The 18,905-nt window shown below is 41.2% G+C and overlaps 1 protein-coding gene and 1 pseudogene across 1 annotated transcript; one reads left to right on the top strand and one right to left on the bottom strand.

Moving 5' to 3' along the window:
* Nucleotides 1–1,877: 1,877 nt before the first annotated feature.
* Nucleotides 1,878–4,293, bottom strand: LOC122653163 (annotated as a pseudogene).
* Nucleotides 4,294–5,481: 1,188 nt separating this feature from the next.
* LOC122648690 (2-oxoglutarate-dependent dioxygenase 21, chloroplastic) lies at nt 5,482–9,006 on the top strand. Its single transcript, XM_043841911.1, has 3 exons — nt 5,482–5,587; nt 5,667–5,923; nt 8,418–9,006. Exons 2-3 carry the CDS (start codon nt 5,697–5,699, stop codon nt 9,004–9,006), a joined length of 816 nt encoding a protein of 271 aa, XP_043697846.1. The 5' UTR covers nt 5,482–5,587; nt 5,667–5,696.
* Nucleotides 9,007–18,905: the final 9,899 nt, after the last annotated feature.

Here is an 18,905-nt window from a genome sequence, read left to right as displayed (position 1 = left end):
CAAACAAGCTCTTGGTAGTTCCTGTTCTTTTGCAACTGAAAATATTTATGTATTTGTAACATGAAATTGCAATCAACAATTTTGATCTTAGCCTCTTACTCTGATAAAGGGAAAAATATGAATGCGCTTTTGTCGAGTGGCATTTGAACTGTGTAATCTGTCATAAATCTTCCCCAGCAACATAATCCATCAAACTGAATCTGGCTCTAATCTGCCTAGTTCAAAGGCTCAAAGTTTGAAATATGTATGCTCCAACGATGGAAACAACCTAACTTGCTTAGGCACAACAATGCTATTCTGAATATCACAAAACTAACAGATTCTCCCACTGTACAAGAAGTGTGCCCATCTCTCTGTGCTGTATATCTAAAAGCATCATCCACGGATGCAGAACCAGACTTAAGTGCACCTGCAATATTTGTTGATAGAACCAAGGCAAACACCAGGGTTCAACAAGACCCTTGCCCAAGATCGGGAGTCATGCACTGCCATGCATCACCTGTCAACACAACTCCACCAGCTGCTGTTTAAGGGCTCACAATTGGCCACAACTACCGCTCCATGAGAGGCGTCCTATGCAAGGTGTCCTCGGTGCTCATGGCAATGATATTTAACTACTCTGAAGGCCAGCCATTGATCATCTATCTCCCGAGCTTCCTTCTGAAGCTCTTCAAAATAGATGGGTCACTGATCCTGGACCTGGTATAGGATATGATTTAGTTTATCAGATGAACAATTCTACAAAACAAACATGTTCCATATAACAACATAAGGTTCTAATTAGTATTTTGTTTATTTGAGTACAGAAAAACAGGGTGAAAATGGTACTTGTTCCTAAGGTTGTTCTTGTATGGAAAAAATTGTTACACTTTTAGTTTGCTACATCATATACTGCACAGGTCATCAGTCATCACCAAAATGTTAATATAATAAAAGACACAGGGTCATGTTAGGGTTTTAAGAAATGAATTTTTTTTGGTGGGGGTGGGGGGTGGAGAGCAGACAGAGTATCTAATCAAAAAGGCTTATTTGATGGCTCCAAAACCAACTTAATCAAATGATCCTAGCCTCTGACAGAGCATTAGAAATATTACAAATAACAGAAAAGCCTAAGTTTTAGGTGCATATGCCATTTTCAATTGGACCATGTTCAGTTTTTGAAAAGGGGTATTACAAAAAAAAAAAAAGTGGCTATGTCATTCACTTGAGGGATATTCAACTAGTGTCTCTCACCAAGGAGAGGTCCTGTAGGCTGAAAAAACCTGGATGACACCAATCTCCCTATTTCCTACATCCTTGTGGATTGAAGGAAAACAGCAATAATCCCAGAAGTAGTCAAATAGATTGGCTGATTACATCATCTGACCAAATTGACAACTTCTAGATAAGATTTAGTAGTTAAGATATGGAGTTGGGCTCTTGAAGCAGACGTACCCAAAACTTTTGTGGGTGAAACTGGAATGAAACATGCACACAAGCCCCTTCCATAGACATAGTTTTCATTAGGTTCAAATGACTGGCCATTGTGGTAGAATCCAAGCCCACTAAAGGCAGAGTACCCAACATTACGAGTCTGCAAATCCCATCTCAACATAACGAGATTAATGAAATCATCAAATATGTATTTAAACAGTTAACTCGAGCTAGAACAATAAAGATGTCAAACTTTGTAACTGTGTTTGATATCAACCAATTACCATCTGTTTGAATCTGATGGCAACAGTTTAACTGTGCAAGGATATTTCCTAGTTGAGACCAATTTAAATGAAGGCTTTCCCATTTCCCTGCATGGCATGCAACTATTATCACTATGCCATTGCTAAACTATTCTTATGGTCTAACCCTGGTAACTAGGATTTTTGAAGAGGTATGTATATAAATTGGCCAGCTAGATCAAATTTTTCTACTGATGATTTGTGAAAGGAAAAGAAAATCCCAACTTGAAAAGGTCATCATACCATGCTAATACAAGGTCATCAATATTTCTACTGGCTACCACAAAGGTGGTGAAAGGTACTTTTACAAGCAATTAGGTCCCAACAAAGTTTACCCGTTCCACTCTTTTCAGTCTTTGCCAGCTTGGAATGAAAACAAATTGAATCTGATGGCAACAGATTGGCAAGAGACTCCAAAAGTAACCTCCTTTCCACAGCAGGGACTTTTTGGCTGTTCCATTAGTTGATTAAAGTACAAGAAAGGAATAAGAAGAGCTTCAGCTCACCGAATAAGAGAAAAATGAGGGGAGGATTTCTAAAATTTCACTGAATTCAAAACATGAACTGCTGAAAATAGGACACAGAAATATTTATTACCTTTCAGCTTCCTCCTTGAACTCAAAGGAATGCAGCAGTGTCCTCTCATCTTCTGATTTTACCACCATCCTGCACAGTTGATACCATCAATAGGTTGACAAAAAGAAGAAGACCCAATGAACCAAAGCACTAAATAAGCTTCTATGCCTAGTTTTCCAGGACACAATGAAACAGAAATAGTTTATGTTTCTCATGATGATGAAGCATTGAAAGTTTGCTGTTATCAATTGGCACATCATGAATGTGTACATAACTGTGCATCTTGCCCCCGAGGGGTTGGTAGTTGTTGCCACCAGAAAGAGACAGAGGTGGGGGGTGGGGAGGGGTAAGGGTCTTACCCAGCATAGGAGAACTTCTGGTATCACACCATTTGGAGAAGAAAATAACTGGTCTATAACACCCACACTTTTGCCTGCCTGAGGTTTTGGAAGATCTCGGAATTTTTCAAGAAACAGGCAGATTCTTGAGTTTGTTGCACCATTTTCATCTCTTCATTGCAATATCTTGTGCAACCCTGCTTTTATCTGCAATCATTTCCACCCCCCGTCCCCTCTGAATTGTCTTATCCAAATTCCAGATCTCCCACCACCAATACAATAGATACCACGAGGCTTCTTACAAATTTGTAAATTTACAAGAACAGGAGAGTCATCTCTATATGATGGCAATAAGAGAATAAAGAACTTCCTAGGGTTTCATAACTCAAACAAGAAGGCTTTGGTTTTCAGCTATAATGTGTTGTAACCATCTACAATGCTGCGAAAAAGCAAGAGCCAATCCTGAGCTATTAAAAATATATTGTTGAGCTATTTAATACATTCCCTACTCTACTATGGCCAGGAATGCTATATTTGGGAAGATTTTTCCTAATTAATAAGGATAACCTCCCCTAAGACAATGGATTGAATACTAAAACTGATAAGTTCTCCAAAATTGGGCATTCAGACTTTCCAATTAAGGATTAAAAAGGCTTGATATTTCCAAATTCGATTCTTCCCTCAAGAAGTATTTTCATATTACTTGGATTGAAATCAAAGTTGCGATAAGCTTCATCTTTGTGATGTCCTTAAAAGTAACATATCCAGATGGATTGAGGCTAACAAATTTGTCTGAACTGGTGCAGAGAATGTGAAATTAGAATAGTAATTTTACCATGGATTTCAAGAAATTGGGTCCTGAGATCATTCCCAACGCCGATTGCAACCAACACTCTCCATCCATTCTTAAAGAGCGTCAGTGCTGGTCCGGAGCGACTCCATCTGCTCGAGCACAGGCAACCGTACTCCGAGCCTGAGAACCCAGACAATCTCATAAGTTCCACGAAAACTAAAATCCAGAAATTAAAAAAAAAAAAGTTCAGGATCTCCATCGTAAATCAGAGGGTTAGAAGAACTGATCTATGAAGGGACAATGAGGAAGGGACTTCAACGAACGATAAACAAAAGGATCTCTTTCTGGTTCGAGATCGAAACAAATTTCTTCTCTGTAGAGGTATATTTTCTATCCCGGGAGAGACAAGGCGAGACAGAGAAATGCAGAAGCAGAGGAGCTGAGAAGGTTCTCGAGACGATTTCTGCTTCAGTTATGTTGTAATCGTATGAGATGATGAGTGAGAGTGAAAATGAGCAGGTCGCTATGAGATCCAGTTGCATAAATAATGATGCTTCCCGTTGCGACGATCAGATTCTTTGGCAATAATTTCCCGGGAAAAATTAAGAGTGGTTGATTGGTTGAGAGTTGAGACTCTTAATCGGCACGGAACCGGGTGTGATTCAGATCCGGATCAAGTCCCGCCTCGGTTCTAAAATTTGGTACTCATACTGACCCTGTACGGCTTCAATTCTTATTCGATTCTAAAGTTTGGTTCCTACACGGTTTCGATCCGGTTTCTGTACGATTTGGTATCTCCACTATATTTTGAGTTCCGAACTACCCTATCCTGATCTGATGCGGATCCACCATAGAGTGGCCAACTGGCCATCGCTGAGTCATGATAGTGGCACGCACTATATATTTTGTCCCGCTGTTTCAACCCCAACACTCCACGTCTTAAAAGAAGCTTATTACTAGTCACACTCACTACGGGTTTTTTTTTATGACCACTCACTAAGGTATAATTGATAAAAACAAAAAAACCCTATGACATAGGTATGGTATCTAATCCGATACCCAATACCCGATACCCAATACCCAATACCTAAAACCATGCATTCACACTTCGGAGCATGGATATCCTCTGCTGTCGGCCGGAAAATGATCCCCTTATTCTTACTCGGACAAGGAATTTGGGCAGGGGGAAGGCGGTCATTGTGTGCCTTACTATGTCTGTGGCAATAGAGAAGTTGGAGCATCTCGGCAATAGAGGGATCCGACCCTCAGAGCATAGATTTAGTAATCGGTATAGAGATTGGCATTGATTTTGACCTGAGACTGATACCTGGTACAACCAATAGGGATTAAAAAATAGTAAAAAATTAGTACACTATCCATATCAATATCGACCGATAGATCCAATACGCGATTACTAAATCCATGGTTTGGACCCGTTTAGATTTCCATTTTCATTTGAGAAAAGTTCTTTGTGAGAGACTGCATCACCCACGCTCAAACACAATGAGGGTAAAATGACCACCTCACCCCGTGAAATATGAAAATCCCACCCCGAAATGCCTCTGTGCCACCTCTCATTGGTCCTCACACGTGTAGGGGCCACGCTCCCCCAAAGAGAACCCTCTCCTTTTTTTTAAGTGCAGGAGAATATATTATAGGCACACCACGCCGCAAGCACCTGGTACTGTCTCCAATACAACCCACCCCCCCTCCTTTTTTTTTTTTTTTTTTTTTTTTTTTTTTGGGGGTAAAACTCCAATACAAACCGCAGAAGAATAAATATCTTCAAGGTAAGAAAACCTCTATACGGCTATACCCATTATATATACATTATATGGCTGTGTCTAGTTGAACTCCCTACTCTCTCTCCCTCTGCTTAATTCTATCTTCATTATCTGAAAGCTCTCAGAGTCTCAGACATGGAAGATGATAAGAAGGTAAAGAACGCTCAAGAGATGATGATGATGATGGGTATGTCACATGTCATCCCTGATGGTTACATTATTCCCCATGGACATCATCACCGTCACAACAACTTTAGCCTGGTCGACGACATAGCTGATGTGCCCATCATAGACCTTGCTGGTTTGAACCAGAGTCCTCACCAAAGGTCCTCTATCATCAAACAAATCAGGAAGGCTTGCCTGCAAATAGGTTTCTTTCAAGTAAGTATTGCACGCTTGGTTAACTAGTTGGTTTATAGTAATATATATTAACTACTTCATATATATATATATAATACAGATTATCAATCATGGGATAAGCCAATCGGTTATGGAAGGAACACTCACTTCGGTTTCGGATTTCTTCGATCTTCCGGCCGGCGAGAAAAACAAGTTCATGTCCAGAGATGTTCACAAGCCGGTTAGATACTCAACAAGCCTGCCGGACGGCGTAGATAATAGTGCTGGTGTACAGTTCCGGAGATTCTTCCTCAAACACTATGCTCATCCTCTGGATAAATGGGTCGGGTCATGGCCAGCAAAACCTCCTCATTACAGGTGGGTCATATACAACATTTTGAACTCGGTACCTTTAACCTTCATTTCATGTATTTATATGTCCATCTGTAGGATTTGGCTCCTCTACGACCGGGCAGCCCACATCCAGATAGGGGTGAAATGACCGGCTTACCCACTGCCCAACACCCTGCCCCGGTGGGGTTCACATCCTTGCCTGGGTGTAGGCATCATAATGGTTGTTACCTACCCGGCTGTAAAGGAACGAAATTCCTATCTCTCTTTTCTTCAAATTAAGAGGGTAAAAATGTCTTTTCACATGAAAAGGAGATAGATAAACTCATGAGAATGTCGGCTTAGGCCACATTCTTGGACACAGGTTTTTTTGTTTTTTTTTTTTGTTTTAACTAAGTAGTGAGAATTGGATAAAGGGTTAGACTTTGGATGGTCTGGGTGAGATGGGCACTTTATTGAAAATTGGACTTTTTGTGTGTGTTACTGGACAAGAACAGGCTAAGCGATCCAGAAATTCTGGAGGTGGAAGATTTAATTAGATAATAAGTGGTTTCCAGGGTTTCAGTAGAGATAAGGAACCTCAACTCCTTCTACGGTGCTAGGCCTTGAATTGATGACTTTATGTCATAAACTCGTCTATTTCTGTCTTACATTTAGTCGCATTTAACGATGTCAGTTTCCATTTTGGTTCAGTTTGGTTCGATTTCTTATTGATTTTTGTTATTGATCTGTAATCAAGCTACTATTAGGTTTGGTCTAGTTCGATTTCGTTTTAAAAGTATACATAGAAAAACCAAAGGGAAAATTCTAGGGTTTTGGGTTTTTCGGTATCTTATTGGGTTACTATTGGTTTGATTTTGGTTTTTTATTAGGTTCAGTTTGTTTTTCGATTTTAATCTGGTCTAATTGTATTTTGGTTTTTTCAGGTTTAGTTTGCTTTTTGATTTCGGTCCGATCCATTTTTTATTTTCTTGTATACATAGGAAAATCAAGGGGAAACTTCTATGTTTTTGGGGAGCTTTCGTATCACATCGGATTACTATCGGTTCAATTTTTTTCAAAAAATCAGATTCAGTCCGCATTTTGGTTTTGATCGGTTTACTTTGATTTCAGTGTCAACCAATTTCATAAAAACCTGACTCGAAACTAAACCGATAAAGGTTCGATTCAATCCAGGCTAAACTAATGGTTTCAATCTGTCTGACTGGTTCGGGCTAAACTTTGATACCCTTAGCTATTGTTGTCACTGATGCCCTTCCTTCATAGGTTCCATGCATATAGTATTTTAGCCAATCAGAGGAACCCGAGTTCCACTCTCGTACGCTAACTATAGGACGTGTGGCTTTTCACAAAACTGGATACCGGTTAAACCCCATCTCTATCTCTATAAATATCTCTATCCATCTAGGATATTTTTCTCTCTCACTCTATTTTTTACCTCTCTCTCTCTTTCTCTTTCATCCGACTTCCCTTAGTTATTTATTTATTTATATTTGTCCTTTCCCCATTACCCCTTCTCTCTTATTTCCAAATTTTTGGCTGATACGGAATCGGCCAAAAATCTCCGCCGATACTGATACGGATGGTATCAGCCAAAATTCGGTATCGACATAGTTTGAATTTTGTTTTTTTTTTAAAGTTTTCCTACCTTTGATACTTACCGTTAAACCAATAAGGGATTGGAAGAAATCGATACTGATATATATTGGCTGATTCAGTCGATCCGATATTGATACACTGACTAGAAAATAATGCTACGATTATCACCATATCATCATGGCGTCAATATAGCGCTATGATGCACGCCATATTATCATATCGTCATAGCTCCGTATCAAAAAATTGCCAGAACAGCATATCACCCTTAACGCCGAGCACTATGATGATCATCATGTTGCAATATCGTCATATTGTCGTAGTGCCATAGCGTTATGATTGCCATATCACCAACTAGGCCTATAAACAGATCGGATTCAGCTCGGATATGGATTGGATGTGCTTGGATCCGGATTTTTCTTTGTCGAATACGGATACCTCTAAACGGATTTGGATGCCGATCGAATTCGGATTTTTGACTATCTGTTTACTTTTCTGCCTTATGTAACCCAGACCTTCCTCCCCCTAGCGGATACAATTCACTCTCAATCTATATCTCTTAGATCATGATTCTTTTCTTCATAATCTAGAACCTGTTGAATCTTCAAAAATCCTCAAGATAATTATTTATTTAATTTTTTATTATTAAGTATTCAAAATTTTTTTTCGGACGGATTTTTATTGGAGTAACTGGATTTTTTTCCGAATATCTTTTAACAAATACAGATGCCCATAAATGGATACGGATGCGAATCGAACGCATTAGACAAGTTTCATAAATTAAAAGAAAAAAAAAATTATCACAAATGAAGATGTGCATTCATAGCCGATTCGATCCGGTTCTTTGAACCATGACCGCACTCTCACAGATCTATTTCTTCTTTTATTGAGTTTGATACATACTACCTTTCTTCTTAATTTCTAGGGAGCAAATGGGGAGATACTGTGTGGAAGTGCAAAAAGTAGCAATAGAAGTAATGGGGGCCATCACAGAGAGCCTGGGCTTGAGCCCAACATATTTGAGTAAGAAAATGGAGCCAGGTACGCAAGTCATGGCCGTTAACAGCTATCCACCTTGCCCACACCCGGATATGACACTTGGGCTTCCTCCACATACTGATTACAGCTGCATCACCATACTTCTCCAGAGTTGCTCAGGTCTCCAAGTCATGGTCCCTGAGGGAGACAACAACACTTGGAAGCTGGTCCCTGAGGGAGTTCAAGGAACTCTACAAGTTCATGTAGGAGATCATCTTGAGGTTTTAAGCAATGGGTTGTATAAGAGTGTGATCCATAGGGTTACCCTTAACTCTCAAAGGACTAGGTTCTCTCTTGCCAGTCTCCATAGCTTGGCCATTGATGAGAAAATGGAGTGTGCAGAAGAACTGGTTGATGAACAATTACGTCCCAGAGGATACAAGGGAAGCAGCTTCAGAGATTTTCTGAACTTCCTCTCTGCCAATGACATTGCCAAGGGGCAAAGCTTCATTGAAACTCTTAAGATCAAAGAGTAAGATCAGAAATTTTCTTTCAAATATGCTATGTTGTGAGGTGTGTGACCCATGTGTTGGATAAGTGTGTGTCCATCAAACCCGGTTCGATCCGGTTCAACCGGTTCACCTTTGTATTGAACATTTATACATTTTAGTTTAATATTGTCACATGCGATATAAACTTTTTGAGCATTATGTGTCCGTAAGTTATACTTAAAATGGTAGTCACGACTAGGGTTTGGGGGGCACCCTTATCATATAGTCGTCGCATTGGGTATGCCTAGACATGTGATGTCAAGGTACGAATGCGAGTGCTCACATGTTTGATGTGTGCATTGGCGAAGAGAATCTACTTTGTCGATTCTCTCATGTATTACTGCCGATGTAGGAAGGGATAGACATGTGTCACCGACACTGCACTCTGAGGGAACCCGTCACCGCAAAGTGTGATCGTATTCTTTGGTTCATCAATGACCGAGACTCAAGCGAGTCAAAGCCGGTGTTCGGGAATGCGTGAACACTTTGTGAGTGAAGGAGTTATCCAACACGGTCACCACTGCCCGATTGGGGAACACCAAGATAGAGACTGTCAGTGCATGGTTGGATCGAATGCTGATCCAGATCTGCTTTTGGAAATGGTTTTTGCAAAATTTATTTTACATAAAATGATACATTATTTATAGTTATTTCAAATAAAGTGTTTTATTGAGTTTTGCGGGACCCGATCGGATGCACAGACGCTCTTATATGGACATGTACTATGGATTGGGGTTTGGCGTACATGTGTACATGCCCTAGATTCCATAATGATGGTGTTGATTAGTGGGGGGTTGTATATGATAAATTGTTATCATATAGGGAGTTATTTGAAATTTGCTAATTTAATTGGCTCTTTATTTAATTAATGGATTTGGTGCTAATTGTAATTATCCATTAATAATTAAATAAAAAATCTAATTAATACTTTCCCTATTAGATTCTGCTTCTTCACCTGTAGCACTTTGAGTTTAAACAGAATCGCAGATGAGAGAGAGAGAGTCGGACTCTCACTAGGGCTCTATTAAATCTATCTAGGATTTAATTAAACCCTATTATTATAAATAGGGGACCAAAAATACGCAGTGAAGCTCTCCACGTTTTTGGAGCAGACACTCTCTCTCCTACGTTTTGGTTTCTCTCTCTCCTCTTGTGATCTCTCTTCTTCTTCTTGCTTCTCTCACTGTGTTTGAGAGTTAGGGTTTGTGAAACCCTAGATCTGTGCGAGGAGTTTGAGGGCATCCGGGATTGGCGTGTAGAACCTTGGTAGCACCATTGGAGGTTCAAATCGCTTGCTTGAGCGCTCATTGAAGGAAGAACCACCGTCTATTGGAGGAGCAACACTTGAGGCTCACCAGGTTAGCGATTCTTTATTAATTCCTTCGTTCATTGATTATTAATATTTATGGGATGCGAAAGAAACTCGAATCGATTATTTTCGCGCACGATTCGAGTATGGGATGAATCCCTCTTGCCATGTGATGGACTAGAGACGAGTTTCTCCGTCCCTATTGTGATAATTAATTTTATGGAATGCAATAGGGAAGGAGAAACCCTAATAGGGATGCACCAGGGTTCCCATGGGCGACCATGGGAAACCCTAAAATTAAAATGGGGCACCCATGGGACACCATGGGCTAACCCAGGGCGTGCAAAACCCTAAAGATAAATATCTTGGTCTCCCTAGGGAACCATGGTTTGATCCCTGGACCGTTGTTTGGCCAACAGTGTGGTATCAGAGCCACCTTTCCCACCCATGAATATTAGATAATTAATGGTTAATATGATTATCATGAGTGGGATGCAAGTTGGCACATGGGTGGTTAGGATATGGTTGTTGTAACAACCTTCCCATGTGCACATGGGTAGTTACAAGGTTGTTAGTGTAACAACCTACCAATGTGATGATGGATTTGGTTTGTTTTGTTTATTCCAATTATTGAAGCATGTATCCAATTAGGTTGTGATTACTAATTTTTATTTTAAAATTTTTTAATCATGTTCTATATGTGGGGAGCGCACGCTGCAAGCCTCTGTGCACGCCCTTCCCCATGAACCTACCCTTGTGCGCATCCTTGTGGGCTGCTGCTGCTCAGGGCAGCAAGCTTGCGGGTGCGAGCGCAGCTGCTGTCCGTGGGCTTTAGCCTATGGGCAGCAGGCAGGCCTACAACCCAAGGCTGTCGTCTGGGCCTCGTGCCTATGGGTCGCGCAGGAGTGCTGCGCTGCGCAAGTGGGCTGCATGCACCCCCTTGTTTTCCCTCCCTTAACAAAAAAAAAAAAAAAAAGATTTTTCAAAACAGAATTTTATTATTTTGTTTTGTTTTTGGAGAATGATGATGGGTGAAGAGATTCTCTCTTTACCCACTTGCAATTAAAATGCGATTTTAATTTTATGGGCTTGGATACATGATATCACATGCGATGTGGTGGTTCAATAATTGAAGGAATCCATGTTTTAATTTTTGGTTCACTTGCTTTAATGCCCATGCATGAAATTATATTATGATGTGATTATGGGAATGGCATTCTAATAAATGGATGGATTGTTTATGTATGTGATACATGGGCTTATGGGTGGATGTGATGCTTCTCTCTCTTTCTCTCTCTCCCCCTTTCTTTTTTATAAACAAATGTACTCCACCCCATGGGCAACCCAAATGGTGGGTTGGTTTCTCCATGCGGGGTTTCTTTATTATTATGGAAAGGAAAGTGTATAGAATTTTTCTAGGTTTCCATTGTAATTTTAGAGGAGTTAGGACTCCCAGGGCATGTAGATGGTGATCCACATATGGTGCTCAAAGCTTATGGAGATGCAAGTCACCTACTTTGAAGACGTGATCAGGCGGAGGAGATGATCGAGACGTGGCATCCATGGCATGATAAATGCACCCAAAGTTATTAGTTTTATTTTTATTGGGAGGGTTCTTTAATTGCTTCTGATAAAAATGCCGCCATCCCATAATCACTTTTAATTAATGTTGATTAATTATGTTGTTTAAATCTATCCATGTATGTGAGAGTTAATTAATCCCTCTTTAGTCACAATACATGTATGATATGGACTAGTCTTAATCGGTAGATATGTCAATGACCTCCTATTAAAGATAAATGTAGAAAATGTGTGACATGACCCCGCATAAGCCGACAGGACATTGTTAGGACCTCTGTCACGCATTTATCTATATTTACCTCCATCTAGATACGTTAGGGTATGGATAGTGAGAGGGCACTGCGACAGTGGGCCATCTTTCATGATTCCATGATTCTAACTAATGCGATAGGTAAGTACATGACTTGGGTGTATGTCGTCGACGGATCCGGACATGATACCCGGTGGCCAAAAATATTGGAAGCCCATGAGGCGGACAGCTTAGTCCACACTACCATGGTGTGTATAATGACTCCGACAGGGTAAGTTATGCATGCAAGGGTTGTAGGTATCCAATTCATCTTTTGGGTTATGAGGGAAACCCAAATCATGAAAGACCATTGATGTGTGTGTGCTCAATTTATTATTTTCAATGGTCATTAATTAGCATGTGGTTATTTACTTGTGCATGTGTAGATTAATATACGATGACTGCCGTTAATTCCAACCTGTTAACACTCATTAGCGAATACAAACTTAATGGTACAAACTATGTCGATTGGTACCGGAGCATTAAGTTGCTCCTGACTGCTGAAGGACTGTACACAGTTCGAGATGAACAAGTTCCTCCTCAACACGACCCGAACAATTTTGAGGTAAATGAAGAGATGCAAGGGTTCCTCATGAGGGATTCCAAGGCATCACTCTATATCCTAGGATCGTTGGAAAAATCAGTTGTAGACTCAGTCAAGGATATACGCACTGCTGGGGGTAAAATGGCTAAGCTTGCTGAATTGTTCAACAGGCAGTTGACACACGCACATTCTGATGCGGTGAGTCAAATCCATAACTCCAAGATGTCTCAGGGGACTCTAGTGATGGATCATGTAATGAAAATGATCAATCTGTTTGAAAAACTAGAATCCATGGGGACTGATTTCAGCCTGCGATACAAGACTGATGTGATCTTAGCGTCACTCACTTCTGCCTACGCACCTTTTAGGATGTCTTACAAGATGTCCGAGAAGAAGATGGAGCTCACCGAGCTTGCTAATGCACTGGTAGAGGCTGAAGCGTCCTTGAAAAAGGACAAGGCTGAGGTCAATGCAACTGAGGCAAAACCTTTTTCAAATGGGAAGAAGAAGAAAAAGGGAAGTAAGGGCAAGACCCTGAAAGCCAAGGGTGGGAAGTCTGGCAATAAAGGCAAAGGCAAGTGCTTCTATTGCAAGAAGGAGGGTCACTGAAAAAGAAACTGTCGTGCTTACCTAGCAACTTTGAAAGACAAGAAGCCAGATGAAACAGAGGCTGCTAAAGAAGGTACATGTGATGTTCACGTTCTTTGTGAGTCTAATTTGTCTTTTGAACCGACCAATTCTTGATTGGTGGATAGTGAATCCACTGTTCACATTTGCAATGATTTGCAGGGGTTCAAGGAGACAAGGAACCTGGAAAGAAATGAAGTGCGTCTTCGGATGGGCACTGGAGCTGAGACCATGGCGTTGGCTGTGGGAACTTTTATTTTAAATTTTAGTTCGCTAATTTAGTTTTAAAGGATTGCTATTATGTACCCTCTTTCAAGAGGAAGATAATTTCAGTTTCAAAACTTGTTTTGGACGGATATAGTTTTTCCTTTAATTCTAAATTGATTATTCGTTTTAATAATTCTTTTGTGGCATCCGGATATATGCAAAGTGGTTTGTATTTTCTAGATTGCCCTATTAGAACGAATGTTGTTTCAAATGTTGATTTGAAACGGAAAGTAGCTCTAGTGAACTCAACATATCTGTGGCATCTAAGATTGGGTCACATTAATGTGGACCGAATCAGTAGATTGGTGAGGCATGGGTCCTTAGAGAGTCTGGGGGTGGAACCATTCCCCACCTGTGAGTCATGCCTTCAGGGCAAAATGACCAAGAAATCCTTTAGCAATAAAGGTGCTAGAGCCACAGATCTGTTGGAGTTGATACACACTGACGTGTGTGGACCCATAAACATACAAGCAAGATATGGGTATGAGTACTTTATCACGTTCACCGATGATTACTCTAGATATGGTTACATATACTTGATGCGTAGGAAATCGGAAGCCTTTGATAAATTCAAAGAATTCCAAGCCGAGGTCGAAAGATAGCTCGATAAACGCATCAAGTCCTTACGATCAGATCGTGGAGGGGAGTATCTATCGGATGAGTTTAAAGAACATCTCATATCCCAAGGGATAGTTAGTCAACTAACTAATCCAGGCACACCACAACAAAATGGTGTATCCGAACGACGCAATCGGACCCTATTGGATATGGTCAGGACGATGCTCACTTATAGTGAGCTGCCTCTTTCTTTCTGGGGGGTACGCTTTAGAGACGGCAATATATATCTTGAATAGGGTTCCATCTAAGTTTGTAGCCAAGACACCCTTTGAGTTGTGGAAAGGGCGAAAGCCCAGTATTCAACACCTTAGGGTATGGGGTTGCATAGCACATGTGCGAAAGCAATGAGATGAAAAAGTTAGAATCCAGGACTTTGAGATGCTATTTCTTAGGCTACCCCAAAGGCACGATAGGCTATTATTTCTATGACCCAGCTTGACTAAAAGGTCATTCTAAGTAAACATGTCACATTTTTGGAGGAAGAAATGATGACCCAAAGGTTCGAACCAGTAGTCATAAAAGAGCTATCAGATGGCTCAGAAACGTCACTTCCAGAAGTGAGACCAATCGACATACCAACGAAATACCAACACCTAAGGAACCTCGACGCAGTGGGAGGACTGTTAGACCACCCACCAGGCTAACTCTTCTAACCGAAGAGGAAACAGTGGAAGAGTTCCACATGGTATCGGTTGAATCGGATGATGATCCGATGACATACTCTGAGGCTCTAATGGATGTTGATGCCACTAGGTGGCTGGAAGCAATGCGCTCTGAAATCGATTTGATGCATTCCAACAAGGTCTGGACTCTAGTCGATCCACCACTTGGCGTCAAGCCGATTGGATGTAAATGGATCTTCAAGAGGAAGAAGGGCGCAGATGGAAAGGTCGAGAGATTCAAAGCGAGACTGGTGGCAAAGGGTTATACCCAGAAAGAGGGTATAGACTATGAGGAAACTTTTTCACCAGTAGCGATGATGAAATCCATCAGGATTTTATTGGCTATCGCAGCACACTTTGATTATGAGATCCGCAGATGGATGTGCGATCGCATTTCTAAATGAGTTCCTTTAAGAGGAAATCTATATGGAACAGCCGAGGGGTTCTCTTCCTTGGAGGAAGAAAGAAAGGTGTGCAAATTAGAGGTCCATTTATGGGTGAAGCAGGCTTCCGGAGCTGAACATCGTTTGATCAATCAATCAAATCATTTGGTTTTGATCAAAACATGGATGAACCATGCGTTTACAAGAAGATCAGTGGGAGGGCGATGTGTTTTCTTGTTTTATACGTAGATGACATATTGCCGATTGGTAACGATGTAGGATTCCTTTCATCGAAAAAGTGGTTATCCACAACGCTTTTCGATGAAAGACCTTGGTGAAGCTAGCTATATCCTTAGGATCAAACTCGTAAGAGATCGTCAGAAAAGGATGCTAGGCTTGTCACAGGCTACCTATATAGACAAAGTCCTGGCTAGATTTAGTATGGATAACTCCAAGAAGGGAAGTGTTCCCTTCAGACATGGAGTCAGTCTTTCCAGATCACGATGTCCTCAGTCTCAGACGGACATTGAAGAGATGAAGAGGATTCCCTATGCCTCAACAAGAGGAAGTCTAATGTACGCTATATTGCGCACGAGGTCGGACGTCGCTATGCAGCAGGGTATTGTGAGTCAATACAAGTTTAATGAGTGGAGGTGCCATTGTATAGAGGAGTACAAAATAGAAATCTATAGCCGATCCATATTTTTATGAACACCTTGCATCATGTGATGCGGCTAATAAGGTGTTTGGGTTAGGAAGTTCCTAACATTTCTGGAGTAGTCCCTGATCTTGTCAATGGCCCTATTCCCCTGTTATGTGACAACAGAGGGGCCATTGCACAAGCTAAGGAGCCTAGGGCTCATCGAGAGAACAAGCACGTGCAACGAAGTATCACCTCATCGGAGAGATTATCCAGGAGTGGCGTGAGTATCTCCAAAGTGGACACAATCGAAAATGTGTCGATGCCATGAGCAAAGGGTTTGTCATCAGGAGTGTTTGAGAAACACATGGAGGGCATGGGTTTAAAATGTATGGGGAATTGGCTTTGGTGTACAAGTGGATGATTGTTGGACAAGTGTGTGTCCATCAAACCCGGTTCGATCCGGTTCAACCCGGTTCACCTTTGTATTGAACATTTATACATTTTAGTTTAATATTGTCACATGCGATATAAACTTTTTGAGCATTATGTGTCCGTAAGTTATACTTAAAATGGTAGTCACGACTAGGGTTTGGGCTGGGCACCCTTATCATATGGTCGTCGCATTGGGTATGCCTAGACATGTGATGTCAGGGTACGAATGCGAGTGCTCACATGTTTGATGTGTGCATTGGCGAAGAATCTACTTTGTCGATTCCCTCATGTATTACTACAAGATGTAGGAAGGGATAGACATGTGTCACCGACACCCTATACCTGAGGGAACCCTGTCACTGCAAAGTGTGATCGTATTCTTTGGTTCATCAATGACTGAGACTCAAGCGAGTCAAAGCCGGTGTTTTGGGAATGCGTGAACACTTTGTGAGTGAAGGAGTTATCCAACACGGTCACCACTGCCCGATTGGGGAACACCAAGATAGAGACTGTCAGGCATGGTCGGATCGAATTTGGATCCAGATCGCTTTTGGAAATGGTTTTTGCAAAATTTATTTTACATAAAATGATACATTATTTATAGTTATTTCAAATAAAGTGTTTTATCGAGTTTTGCGGGACCCGATCGGATGCACAGACGCTCTTATGTGGACATGTACTATGGATTGGGGTTTGGCAGTACATGTGTACATGCCCTAGATTCCATAATGATGGTGTTGATTAGTGGGGGGGTTGTATATGATAAATTGTTATCATATAGGGAGTTATTTGGAATTTGCTAATTTAATTGGCTCTTTATTTAATTAATGGATTTGGTGCTAATTGTAATTATCCATTAATAATTAAATAAAAAATCTAATTAATACTTTCCCTATTAGATTCTCGCTTCTTCACCGTGTAGCACTTTGAGTTTAAACAGAATCGCTCAGAGAGAGAGAGAGAGTCGACTCTCACTAGGGCTCTATTAAATCTATCTAGGATTTAATTAAACCCTATTATTATAAATAGGGGACCAAAAATATGCAGAAGTGAAGCTCTCCAAGTTTTTGGAGCAGACACTCTCTCTCCTACGTTTTTGGTTTCTCTCTCTCTCCCTCTTGTGATCTCTCTTCTTCTTCTTGCTTCTCTCACCTGTGATTGAGAGTTAGGGTTTGTGAAACCCTAGATCCGTGGCGAGGAGTTTGAGGGCATCCGGGATTGGCGTGTAGAACCTTGGTAGCACCATTGGAGGTTCGAGACTGCTTTGCTTGGAGCGCTCATTGGAGGAAGAACCACTCTATTGGAGGAGCAACACTTGAGGCTCACCAGTTAGCGATTCTTTATTAATTTCTTCTTCATTGATTATTAATATTTATGGGATGCGAAAGAAACTCGAATCGATTATTTTCAGCTGCGCATTCGAGTATGGGATGGATCCCTCTTGCCATGTGATGGACTAGAGACGAGTTTCTCCGTCCCTATTGTGATAATTAATTTTATGGAATGCAATAGGGAAGGAGAAACCCTAATAGGGATGCACCAGGGTTCCCATGGGCGACCATGGGAAACCCTAAAATTAAAATGGGGCACCCATGGGACACCATGGGCTAACCCAGGGCGTGCAAAATCCTAAAGATAAATATCTTGGTCTCCCTAGGGAACCATGGTTTGATCCCTGGACCGTTGTTTGGCCAACACCATGAGGCTAGATCCAACCACTTGTACGTGCTGCCTCAATCATGTAGGCCTCGTTTGGTTAGATTTGAAGTTAAATGAAGTGAAATAAACTAATTTTATGAGTAAAGAAAATGAAATTTAAAAAAAAACAGAGTAAAGGATGGGCACGCTAACGCGGCTAGTGCTGTGCCAGCACTGTTTCTGCTTCTCTCTTCACCAAACTTGTAGAATCAGAGAATATTCCTTAATGGACTTTGGGTAAATATATGTGCAAGATAGGGGACTGAAAGAAATTTATCAAAAAACAAATGTAAGTAAGGACCAAATGGAGCCTTGCCCTACCCCTAATGGTTATGGCATGAATTTTACATGTTAGGAAAGAGAAAGTGTGAGAGAGGCTCATAATACCAACATTGGGATCGGGCTCCTCTCTTGCGAGCCCAACACTTAGGGAGTGTCCAGTGAGGCATCCCACGGTGTTGGGCTGCTGGGCATGCCAGGATATGCGTCGGGCCTCACACAAGCACACATCCCCACGCGCCCAACAGCCCAGCACAGTTGGATGCCTCGTTGGACATGGATCATGATCCTCTGCTGTCGCCTACCCGTGCGATCAGCGTGCAGAGGAGTCCGATCCCCAACAGCGAGGAAGCCATTTTCCATTTAGTCATTGGGGGAAGGGGTTCGTGTATGGGAAAGGGAGGGGCATCAACGATATATCAAATGTTTTTGGTCATTTCCATAGGGCATTTATACCCCATCAGATGCCCATAAAACCAATGGTCCACATCCATATAGAAAATTATTCTCTTAGGTTCTCTGGCCGGTACAGTCTCCTAGTACCTCTAATAA

The sequence above is a fragment of the Telopea speciosissima genome, chromosome 1, assembly GCF_018873765.1.
Source record: "Telopea speciosissima isolate NSW1024214 ecotype Mountain lineage chromosome 1, Tspe_v1, whole genome shotgun sequence".
Taxonomy (NCBI): domain Eukaryota; kingdom Viridiplantae; phylum Streptophyta; class Magnoliopsida; order Proteales; family Proteaceae; genus Telopea; species Telopea speciosissima.
Note: the sequence above shows the minus strand (reverse complement) of the source record. Positions and strands in the feature narration are given on the sequence as shown.